This window comes from Crocodylus porosus, unplaced genomic scaffold (assembly GCF_001723895.1).
Source record: "Crocodylus porosus isolate Cpor-Errol unplaced genomic scaffold, CroPor_comp1, whole genome shotgun sequence".
Lineage (NCBI taxonomy): Eukaryota > Metazoa > Chordata > Crocodylia > Crocodylidae > Crocodylus > Crocodylus porosus.
The window spans coordinates 202,892,278-202,903,522 of record NW_017728906.1 but is presented as its reverse complement, the minus strand read 5'-3'; the positions used below and the strand labels follow the sequence as shown (position 1 = coordinate 202,903,522).

At 44.6% G+C, this 11,245-nt stretch overlaps 1 protein-coding gene across 4 annotated transcripts in view; it reads left to right on the top strand.

Annotated features, from left to right (window-relative positions):
• Nucleotides 1–11,245, top strand: part of C2CD3 (C2 calcium dependent domain containing 3) — a 73,310-nt gene that overhangs the window by 54,315 nt on the left and 7,750 nt on the right. For all 4 annotated transcript variants that reach the window (XM_019530545.1, XM_019530544.1, XM_019530543.1 and 1 more), the window contains exons 30-31: nt 353–1,391; nt 2,407–2,512. In XM_019530545.1, the coding sequence (XP_019386090.1) occupies nt 353–1,391; nt 2,407–2,512 (1,145 nt within the window). The remainder of the gene's footprint in view (nt 1–352; nt 1,392–2,406; nt 2,513–11,245) is intronic.

The window sequence follows — 11,245 nt, the reverse complement described above, 5'->3', positions numbered from 1 at the left end:
CAGCACCAGGTCCAACAAGGTGTCTCCCCTGGTGGGGCTGTGCACCTCCTGGGTTAGATGGAGGTCCTGCACTCTGGCCAAGAACCTGCGGGAGCGTTCAGACCTGGCTGTCTGCTCTTCCCAGCAGATGTCTGGGAAGTTCAGGTCCCCCATGCCTACCACATCCTTAGCCTTCACTACCTCTGTGAGCTGACCCAAGAATTCCTGCCCTTTTGATGGTTTTGAGCTATTAGCAAGTTTAGCTCCTTCCCCATCAACCCATTGTTTGACAAAGCTACCTGCATTCAGCTCTACATATGTGTGATGAAGTCTTCTGTCCCTGTGTGAACTAACATTATGTCCCATTAATCAGATTTGCAGACTATAACTAAAAATGCCACAGAATCTTCAAATGCGCTTCAAGGCCATAGCAGAAATTCAGGTGCTAAATATTATCCTGTCATCCCAGACCATAAAGATGAAGCAGTCAGAACTGAGATGCACCAGAGCCAACTTAGAATGGAACAATCAAGTGGTTATGATAATGCCACACTGCGCTTACTCCCTTCTGGAAGGTCCCCATTTGAAAGAGGCATGCTGTATGAATTTCTAGGCCAAAAAGCCTCTGAAAATGAGCATCCCTTGTCAATGGAGAACAGAACAGAAGAGGGGGGTTGTGTCATTGAGTCCCATAGTGATGAAGAGTATGAAGAGGATGTCATAGAACCAAGGACTCTGAACGAGATAACTACAGTAACCGATAAAACCAGTCCCTGGTCCAGTCTTGTATCTGAAGTGGAGCAGGGTCCCAGCGAGGAACTGGTACACTTGAAGAATGAAGGCCAGCACCCAGTGGATGATGGAAGTTTACAGAAAAGAGAGAATGGAAGAAGCAGCTCTTTGTCAAGTATGCTGGAGGATGACCACCACAGCCTGCCCAGCACTGCGCGATCATTTGTTAGTCCGTATACGGAAGAGAGTGAGGCACAGACAATGGGAAAAGGCCTTGAAAGTCCAAATAATAATATCAGAGCAGCTGATTTGGAGGAGTTTCAGGCTGCTCATTTATCAGAAACACATCAAGCAGATGATTTGGAAGATGAGAGCACCGAGCACATCGGAGCATTGGAAGCCCAGCAAGCAGAACGAGACACAGAGTTTTGCGTAGTCTCTGGAGAACCGTTGACTCTTTCAGATAGTAGAGATTTTGCCATAGCCAAACCCTCCAGCATAGAAGAGAAAATTAGTGTGGATTTAGATGTGAGTGATCAAAGTGAGGAAGGAAGTGATTCTGAGAAAACGTATGTTAAAAGTTTGTCATCAGAGACAGAGGCTGCAAGAGACGGTGGTAGGTGCTCTGGTGAGATCCTACACGAAGAATCAGAAAAGCCTGTGAAAGCTAGTGTTGTGCTGTATCCTTTTTTGTCTCTCGTGAAGCGCGCTTTACACTTGGACTTATTTCTTAATTAGAAATCTATATGATTATCATTGCTAGGATGGGGCTACATTTCATTTTAAATGTAAAGTGGCAAGGTTAAAAACTACCTGCCGATATGAAGCCTTACAGGTCAGTATTCCCCCAAGCACAACTGGATTTTGAACAAGTTTTATACAAGTGGTTTCAAGATCATGCTTCAGCCGTTGTCCTGCTTTATGTTTAAACGGTGTTTCTTCTTGATTCGTTAATAAACTAGCCGTAAAGGAGGATGGAAACGGTTGGCCAGTCTACAGCTAAGATCCCATGTTGGTTCTTCATGTGTGAGCAAGTTAATGAGTTAACAGAAACCTTAGTCCTTTTGAAATTTTGGGATTATTGATTCTTACTTTGGCTATTCAAATTAAATTGGCTATTTAATTATTGATAGCTAATTGTAATGGGAAATTATAGTGTTTTTTTCCCCTCAGAAGTTTTTGCCAATCACTATATTGAGCAGATCAGAAGCACCTTTCAGAAAACCTGTTTTGACTAACTCCTATGTGCATAGGTTTAACAATAGTCCCCTAATTATGGGTTAGTTCACAGACTGTGTATTTGTAATGGACACAGATGAAGACAGTTTCAATCCTAACCTGCATTAGTTTTAATTAAAAAAAAAGAAAAAATATCCATTAAAAACGTGTTGCCACATTTCAGTAATGGATGAAGTGACACCTATGTTTCACATGTTAATTTTGGTAAAGCATGTTGCAATTTTTTTCAGAATGAGAATGTTTGTGAAATATTACTTATGTATCTTGATCATCTCTTAATCGTTAGATGGCACAGACTTTCACTGTTTTAAAATTAAATAAGATGCATTTGGTGTAGTCAGAGATGCTTCAAAACCACTTTTGTCCTGAAGCCGAGTCCAAATTTTTAGCTGCGGGGTGGGGGGGCTTTGTGTAACTATACCCTGCTACGTGTTATTGCTTAACAGCTTGGTTCAGACCTGATCCTGTTGCAATTCCCAACTTCTTCCTTCCACCCCAGCACCTGGAGGTCTCCATGAGAATGCTCAATGCCGCTTCCCAGCCATCTGCCACGGCTCCTGACGTAAGTATGGTTGTCACCTTCGTTCCTTTTCTGTTCCACGTGAAGGACCCACCGCTCTTTCAGATGAGATGTCAAATGAAAGGTCCCTCGTTCCCTTCTCTGGCTTTCAAGGATTAAGTTAAGAACCCTCTGGAAGTTTAAAAAAGTGGTGGGGACAACTTCATTCCCAGTAGATCGCTTCCCCTCTCAGTGAAAACGTCTTTCCGTATCCATGGCTGCATTAGCTACAATATTCCCGCATTTATGACAGCTGTCACATTGGCCTTGCACACTCATAGACTCTAGTTCTCCCTTCAAGCTAGGACAAACTGGAAGTAACAGAGCTGCAGGCAGTCAGCACTTTTGAAAATCAAGCAGTTTATATCCTTTATGTTAGGCACCCAGCTTTGAAATTGTTACCTGGAAGTATTGCTAAGATAATCATGACTTTAGCAAGTGAGTTTACAGCGGAGAGTCTCTGATCTGGAAGCGGCAAAGTCATTCTGCAGCTGATGTGGAGGGAGTAGTGCAAACTTAGCGGTGTCCGTGAAATCATTCAGGAAAGTGATTGAATGCTTTGGCAGTATCTTAGACATGTGTAAGTCCATAAAAATACTTGTTTGCTTTGTGAGGGTAATAGGAGCATTTCATTTTCAGAAAGTTCCTGGCTGTCATCTTTTACAGTGTCCAAATATTCACATACTGCCCTAGATAAAGGGAGCTGTTTGGTTTTATAGGTGCAGATCTTGGTAGTGCAACAGGTGAGTTGTTTGCTACCACTCCCTTCAAATGTAATGTGCTCGTTCCCCTCCCTCTGACCTACTGAAGCAAATGCTGGGAAGAACATTTATGTAACTGGGAACATCTTGCTTGGCTAAACAGGACAGAACAGGCAGGACTTAATGGCCCTGAATTAATGGACACTACCTGAAAAGAACAAACAAGTTTACAGGTTTGTCACTACAACTGGGATGTCTGAAAATTGGTCTTTTAGTTAGGCAAATTGTGGTTTATTTTAGGAGCAGCCAAATTCTCTTGTTGTAAATTGGTTTTTATACATTTAAAGTTTTCCTCTTCTAAAGCTGTCAAAAGTTTTCAGTAACCAAATATCCCTTGGTTCAACTTTTCATTTTCACCATAAATCTTCTGAGCCTATTCTCAAAGCTCCCTACGTCCATTTAGTTTTCCATAGCTAACCTCTGCTCCCGTTCTCACGCCAGCAGTTTAGTGGTACATCTTCGCTGCAGAATCACCACCACCTCTTCTTAGCAGAAGAACCTTCTTCTTCTATGTATTTTTAAATCACTATCTGTACTCATGACTTTATGTAAAAATCAAAATACTGCTTGAATCACCTCTTCATCCAGCCACTAGTTAAATGGTTAGAGCATTAGAAACCTACACCCGAATGGGACTTTTTGGATGTTACTATTATAGGAATGATTAATGATCGTTAGGAAGAGTTAGCAGAACAGTATTGTATCAAGAGGATTTTCCTTACACTGAACACTTAATTCCAGGAATGTTGTATCGATCTTTGCAGGGCTACATTTTATTCTAAGAGGGCATATTGGCCATATCCAGTGCAGGGCCCAGTGTGTTATACAAGCAGTAAGAGAGATTCCCTGCACCAAGCTGCAGTTTAAGCAGACCAGATGGACAAAGGGTTAAAGAAAAGAAGCCCTGTAACTGATTTACAAGAAGAAGCAGGTAAATGACTTGCTCAAAGTCTCACTGCAGATCTGTGGATAAGCTAAGAACTGCACCCAGTTGTCTCAAGTCGAGTGCTTTAACCACATAAGAACAAGAGTAAATACAGTAGCATCTGAAATAATCACTGTCCCTTTAAAAATATGGAAAAAAGTCATTCAGTTGGCAAGATGGGCGTTCAAGTCCAGTGCTCTTTATAGTTGGCGGCAGGATTGGCGCGTGTACATTGAATTACTGCATCTTTCTAAATGTTGATCCATTTAAAAGGGAACTGGAAGGCTTGAACTGCCATGGTTTCTGCTCCCCAGGTTTGTTGTTGATTTGTCCTGACTGTCGCTTTCTAACTCGGCTTGCTTTTCTCTGTTCCGCAAACTTCACATACCTGGGACGGGACATCAGGCAGAAACCTGAGCTGCAGCTGCTCTTCTCAGCTGAGGATCAACAACCCCCTTTTGCCCATAAGACAGCTGGCAAGCAGGCCTTACCCAGCTTCTCTAGAGCCTCTGCCCCCATCTCCCTCACCCAGCACTCTCCTGCTTGTTTTTTTCCTTGGTGCCTGGTGGGAGCATAGGTGGGCCTCCACAATCACATGGAGAAAGGCAGAGGCACTTGTGGAGAGAGTGGGATTACCAGCTGCTGTGACTGAGGACAGCAAGTAACTCTTCTTGGAGAGGAAGCTGCAACTCAGGTGTTAGTTTGACATATTCCTGGTCTTTGAAATTTGTACAACACCCACCCCCTGCGCCCCAAACTAGAACTCCATTTAATTTTCTCCACCTCTAGCTCTGGTTCCATCCTCCATGTCTTTCCCATCTCCTCTGCTCCATACGGCTCACCCTCGTGCCCTCCAGCCTGCCAATGCCAGCTTGATCAGCCCCACCTTCCCTGTACATCAGTGTCTGTGGACCTCCTCACGCCTCCTTCTTCTCTGCCCCTAATCTACAGAATAGCCGCTCCAAACTGATCCTTAAGGTCATATATTGACTTCCAATCTCCTATCAAGACTCTGTTATAACCTTAGGACATCAGCCCACTAATGAAGGCTAGGTATAGCACAGACAGTGCTGGCTGATCTTTACTTACTTTAAAGATAAAGCTACTTTTTAAGTGTCAGAACCAACATTGCACACATTGCCAAGGTGTGTAGCCACATACAGCCTATTCTTCTCACTGGTTCCCTCTTCTTGCATCCATTGTTCTGTCTTCTTTTTAGGTTAGACCCCAGGCTCTTTGAGACATGAATCTTACCTCCTTATGTGTATGCCTGGCATCCAGCACACTGGTGCCTTGATTCTGATTTGTGACTTCCAGGCATCCTCTTGGTATAGAAGAATAAATAGTAAAGTGATTGTAGAGTAGGGTAGATGCTTTCAAACCCCAGTTGAAGCCTCCTTCCTGCAGAGTTGATAAATCACCCTATGAGGCCATCTGGAAAAATGTTTGTTGTTGTTTTTTTCAAACTGGAAGGTTAAATAAGCTTTTTGTTAAGATTTATCCTTCTCTCCTTTGAGAATATCCTGACAATAACTTTTATGCTAAAACCAGTGCAGGAAAGAACTTCTTTTTATTCCTTTCTTGGTGAATTTACTATTGAGCCAAATCAGAAGGAGTTGCCTTGTATTATGACACTGACCCTGTCAGATGCTCATGATTTAGTAGAGCCTTGTTCATGGTGAAGCTGGAACAGCTAAGAAATAACCCAAACAGCCTTTCTTGCTGCCTGTGACTTCCTAGTTTTTGCTACCATATCAGTTACCACCGTCTGCAACCACTTTTCTAAAACTAGCAACTTGCTTTTTATTTTTCTGTGCTATGGGTACTTAGAGGACACGAGGTAAGGATCCTTTACATTGCAAAACTGTGATCTTCATCCGTTGGACAGAACTACTGAGATTTTTTTCACCTTATGACTCATATGCTCAGAAAGGAAAAGGGGAGCATTATACAGCTAACTATGCATCTGAATTAGCTTGTGTGTGGAAAGAATAATGTATACCAAGCCTCCATGGTTTCATACAAACTTTTTACTGTACGGGAGGCAAATGCAGGTGCAAGGTCACTTCTGACATGCAGTTGTGCAGTCTGTTAAGTCTAATGCAAAAACAGAACCAGCTGCCAGATATACTCATTGCTCCAGAGATGCAAAACGATCATTGCTTCAGGCTCTCTTTCTTGGTCAGAAGTCTCAGGCACTTGAAATAGCCCAAGCCTCCAAATCTGAATAAAATACTGACCAGCCTTCTGGGTTTATTTCCTCATTTGACGCACAGTCCTTAGATAAACCTTAGATGATCTGCACCCTCCCAGAAAATCACTGCCACTTCTATAATAGGAAAATTGAAGTGTGATCTTTTAATACACAAGGTCTCTTCCCGCCACCCCCGGCTGCTTTTCTGACTGACGATATGCTAATAAGGCTTTCTATCGGCCACTGATCCTGTGTGATTGAGTTGGCACAGAGAGATAGAAAGGGCAGGTGTCACCTCATGAGCTGACCTGGCACTGGTGGTTTCTCAGTCCAGGGAAGGGGTAAACATGTTGTTTCACATGCTTGCTCTGGAAACTATGCAGGAGGTTAAAATTGGTACTTCTCATTAAGCTGCCAAAGGTGCCTCTTGAAAATGTCAGTTTGGTGCGTTTCACTAAGTGCTCTAGGCTTGTCCTGCGTGCAAGGCATTAGCACAAGTGTGAGAGGCACAGAAAGATTGCTGTGCAGAAGTCTGCAGGCAGCCTCCTTCTGTATGATTAGCCCAGAAGATTCAGCGAACCTTAACTCTGCTGGAAGCTTGCCCTCCAACAATGCTTCAGGACAGATCCCCAGCTCCAACGCGCCTGTGCTCAAGATGTGTGCGGCATGACCAAAGGGGTCCTGCTGGTTTGCATGCTGCTTTCTGGATTTAGTGCAACTTTGGCACATCCCACATCACCCACTATATTCCTAGACTGGGAGAAACGCTAGCCATCAGTCAGGCACTGTCTAATGAGGAGCAACCCCTTCCTGTGACTCATGTCCTGTTTCTGAGTTTTGAGGTTTGTGTAATCAGGACGCTCTGTCATTGATGACTGATATAAAATCTGAGGGAGGGCAGCCCTTGGTGACCTGTAGCAGCTGGTGTCTGGCACTTTCCTCTGGTTTTCTTCTGAGGCTCCTACCACTGGAAGCTCACAGCACCTCGCAGCCTTTCACATCAGCAGGACACAGTGCCACAAGCTGAAGAGCTGCATGTTGAGCTGCATGTATTTGCACATACAATGCTAGAGCATCATGTCTGACAGCAGCAGACTTCGTTCCTCCAATGCTGGTCTGACACTAGAGTTAAGTATGGGCTGATAAAGAGTTGGACCAAAAATACCTCTCTCCCCTTCTCCAGTTGCTCCAGGTTGACTTCATGACTTCTTTGCTGAATGAACAACAGTGTGTTGCATTGTTCTGATCATTATCCGTGGCATCTTCCAACAAAACCAGGGCCAATAACATCTGAATTTCTTATTTAAAAAAAAAAAGAATTTTTAAAAAAATCCAAATGTTCATGCTTTCTTTAGACGTAGAAACAAAGTGGACATCCCCTATATATTTGCCCTTTTTAGGGTCCTTTCTGAGAACTACTTATGTGCAAAGAATAAGGTTTTTCCACCTGCTTTTGGATTACTCGTGACTGAAAAAGCTTTTTGTTCTTCCTCAAATTTCCACCTCAAAAGTGACTTTAAAGAGAACTTGCTGCTTGCTCTCTCAAGGTTTCTGTGAGGCTGGGTTCAAACTGCAGCCACAGAGGAGAACTTTCTCACAAGTTAAGAGCATGTGAAAACAGGGGCATTGCAAGACCCCCACTGTAATCGTAAAACCTGCCCCAGTCAACCTGTAATGATGAAGTGATTTGAGAACTTTGGACGCCACCAGTGGTTTCTGCAGCGCTCGGGAGATGGGGTAGACAAAGGTCTACCCATATCTCCACGATTGCAGTGATGAATCACAGGTCATTTCTAAATGATCATATCCCCTGAGGCTTTTATAGTATCACACACACTATTCTGCTTTCTTCGGGGTGTTAGGGCCAGACCTTGCTCCCACTGAAGGCAGTGGTAAAATTCCTCTTGATTTCCATGGGATCAGGCAGTATTTACTGCTTAACTGTATGCACGATTGGGGTTGGTATGTTTGACGTTATTAAACTGAGCTGGAGCACTTGGCATGTATTCTGCTTGCACTTGCAAAACCAGCAAATGCACTGGAAGGCTAAAAGTCCTGTAACATGAAGGAGGTGAAATTCTGTTGCCGTTTGCAGGTTTAACACAGAACGGGCATGTCTGATGGTCGTGTACTTGCACCAACAAGGCCAGTTCCCACGCAGCCCGCCTCTGAAAGCATTTCCATTTAGTTCCAGAGTAGCCATGGGCAAAAGTCATCATTTGTGGACAGAATCATGTGAAAACCTTCAGCTTTACAGAGCTAAGATGTTTCACTGAGACTTGGAAGTGGGGACCGATTTGAGGAGTGAATGAGGGAGGCTGCGTATGCTGTGATGGAAAAGCAGGCTCGGCTCTGGGAACAGCCAACTGTTAATCTCGCCTAGTGCTACAGCACCCTGATTATAGGCAGGGTTACAGGGCCACCACTTGATGCTTCAGAAGAAGGTGCAAGAAACCCACCGGGTGAGCAAATGTGGCGGACTCTCCCCACAAAGTTTTCATTGTCTTCTCTAATAAGAGTGGCTTTTAAGCCCTGGAGTATGAGATTTTTACATCCCTTTCATCCTTGTTGATGTCTGGTCTTTGAATCTTGCTGTGTCCGTGACCTCCATGACATCCGTGGTAGTGAATGCCACCACCTAGTTACACATCCTCTTGGAAATCCTTTCATACCATGCCCCCTTTCCATTCCATAGACTCATAGAAAATGAGATCTGGAAGAGATATCAGGAGGTCACATCTAGTCCAACCCCTGCTCAAAGCAGGACCACCCCCAGCTGCATCATCCCAGCCAAGGCTTTGTTTAGTTGGGTCTTAAAAACCTCCAGGGATGGAGATGCCACAGCTTCTCTGGGTGGCCTATTCCAGTGCTTCACAACCCTCCTAGAGAGACTTTTTCCTAATATCTAACTTACACTTCTCTTGCTGCAGCTTGAGCCCATTGCTCCTTGTCCTATCATCTGCCACCACTAAGAATAGCCCAGCTCCATCCTCTTTTGCAACCTCCTTTCAGGGAGTTGAAGGCTGCTATTCAATCCCTCCCATCTTCTCTTCTCCATACTAAATAAACCCAGTTCCCTCAGCCACTCCTCCTAAAGCAACGTGTCCATTGCTCTTTGATTAGAAACAGAGAACACAAGTTCCAGATCTATCCCCTTTGTAGTAGTCATGATTGTGCAAATCCCGATAACGTCCCCTGATAATATGGCCTGATTAATACCAACCTTTACACTAGAGGGAATACGTTGGTGAGGAGGTGCAATATGTAAACAGGGGATGCCAAAGTTAGAGGAATAAATGTAAATGAAAGGGAAGTTCTGTACAAGCTCCATCCCCAGCACTGCTTAATTCATCATAAGGAGTGGAATTCCAATGCAGAGTAAATGCTGCTGCTACACTTTTAATCATATAAAATACAGGTAATAATGAGTAAGCCTTGTGTAGAGGATTCCTGAAGTTGGCTAGTAATGTGTGATCATAGCCTTGGCTGGAGAACTGGTTAGAAATCCATTGCCATTGTTACAGCAGAGACCTATTGCACTGGTGAAATGCGGTCCCCTCTAGGGCAGAACCAAGCCATTGTCAAAGGCCTCACAGCTTAGACCCAAAAGCGAATGTTCATCACTTTGAAATGAGAAGAAATATATAGAGAAGCAGAACTTAGCGTCTGACCACATGCTAAGTAGGATCACTGCGGTCACAGTCTTAGAGTGCTGCAGGATCTTTTAATAGCTGATGGGTCTGTCTGATCTGATCGAGCCGATATGCCTAGCTGAGAGCTGGCATGCTGATGGGCTGCAGCTTTGGAAAAAGACATTGAAGGTTTTATTCACAGAGGTGAAGTTTGTAACTGGAAGCAGAACCCAGTGCCTGGCTGTTCTGGGCAGTGATACAGGCCTTTTCTCAGCACCTCTGAGCCTGCAGCTTGCACTTTCCAGATGACTCATCTGCTAACAGTGTACAGAGGTCAAGAGCATTAGTGCAGAGTCAGCTCCTTCTGGTTACTGTTTTTCCAGCTGGTACTAATGCTTCATCCGTCTCTCTGACGCTTGGCAGCGAGGAAGGGAGGGTGGGGGTGGAAAAATGAGCTGGTGATAACGACTCCTCTGAACAACCTTGAGAGAGGCACACTGTACACAGGAGACTGGATGTGGGATCATAGGCCTATATCTCTATTAGATCCTAGCATCTGTCACCATCTCTGCATTTATTTCCCCTCCCCACCCCCAGTTTCTTGTATTTATATTTAGGAAATCCTCTTGAAGATCTCGAACAAGAGCATCATTATAAATCCTTGCAGGGTTCATAGAAATAGGGTTGGAAGGGACCTTGTAGACCTTCAAGTCTAACCCCCCCGCCTGGGCAGGAAAAAACGGCTCAAATGACTCCAGCCAGGTAGGCATCAAGCCTCTTAAAGCACCCGAGGGTAGGAGCTAGCACCACTTCCCTTGGAAGTTGGCTCCAGATCCTAGCCACCCTGACCGTGAAGTAGTTCTTACAGATGTCTCATCTAAACCTCCTCTCCAACAACTTGTGGCCGTTATTCCTTGTTATGCCAGGGGGGAGGCTATGGGGAAACAAGGTCTCTCCCAAACCCTTCTGGTCCTCCCTCATGAGTTTATAGACGGTCACCAGGTCCCCCCCTCAGCCTTCGCTTGTGAAGGCTGAACAGGTTCAGGTCCCACAGTCTCTCATTGTAGGGTCTGCCCTGTTGTCCCCTGATCATGCAGGCGGCCCTCCTCTGGACCCTCTCAATGTTGTCCACATCCCTCCTGAAGTGCGGCGCCCACAACTGGACGCAGTACTCCAGCTGCGGCCTGACCAGTGCCGCATAGAGGGGGAGGATCACCTCCTTGT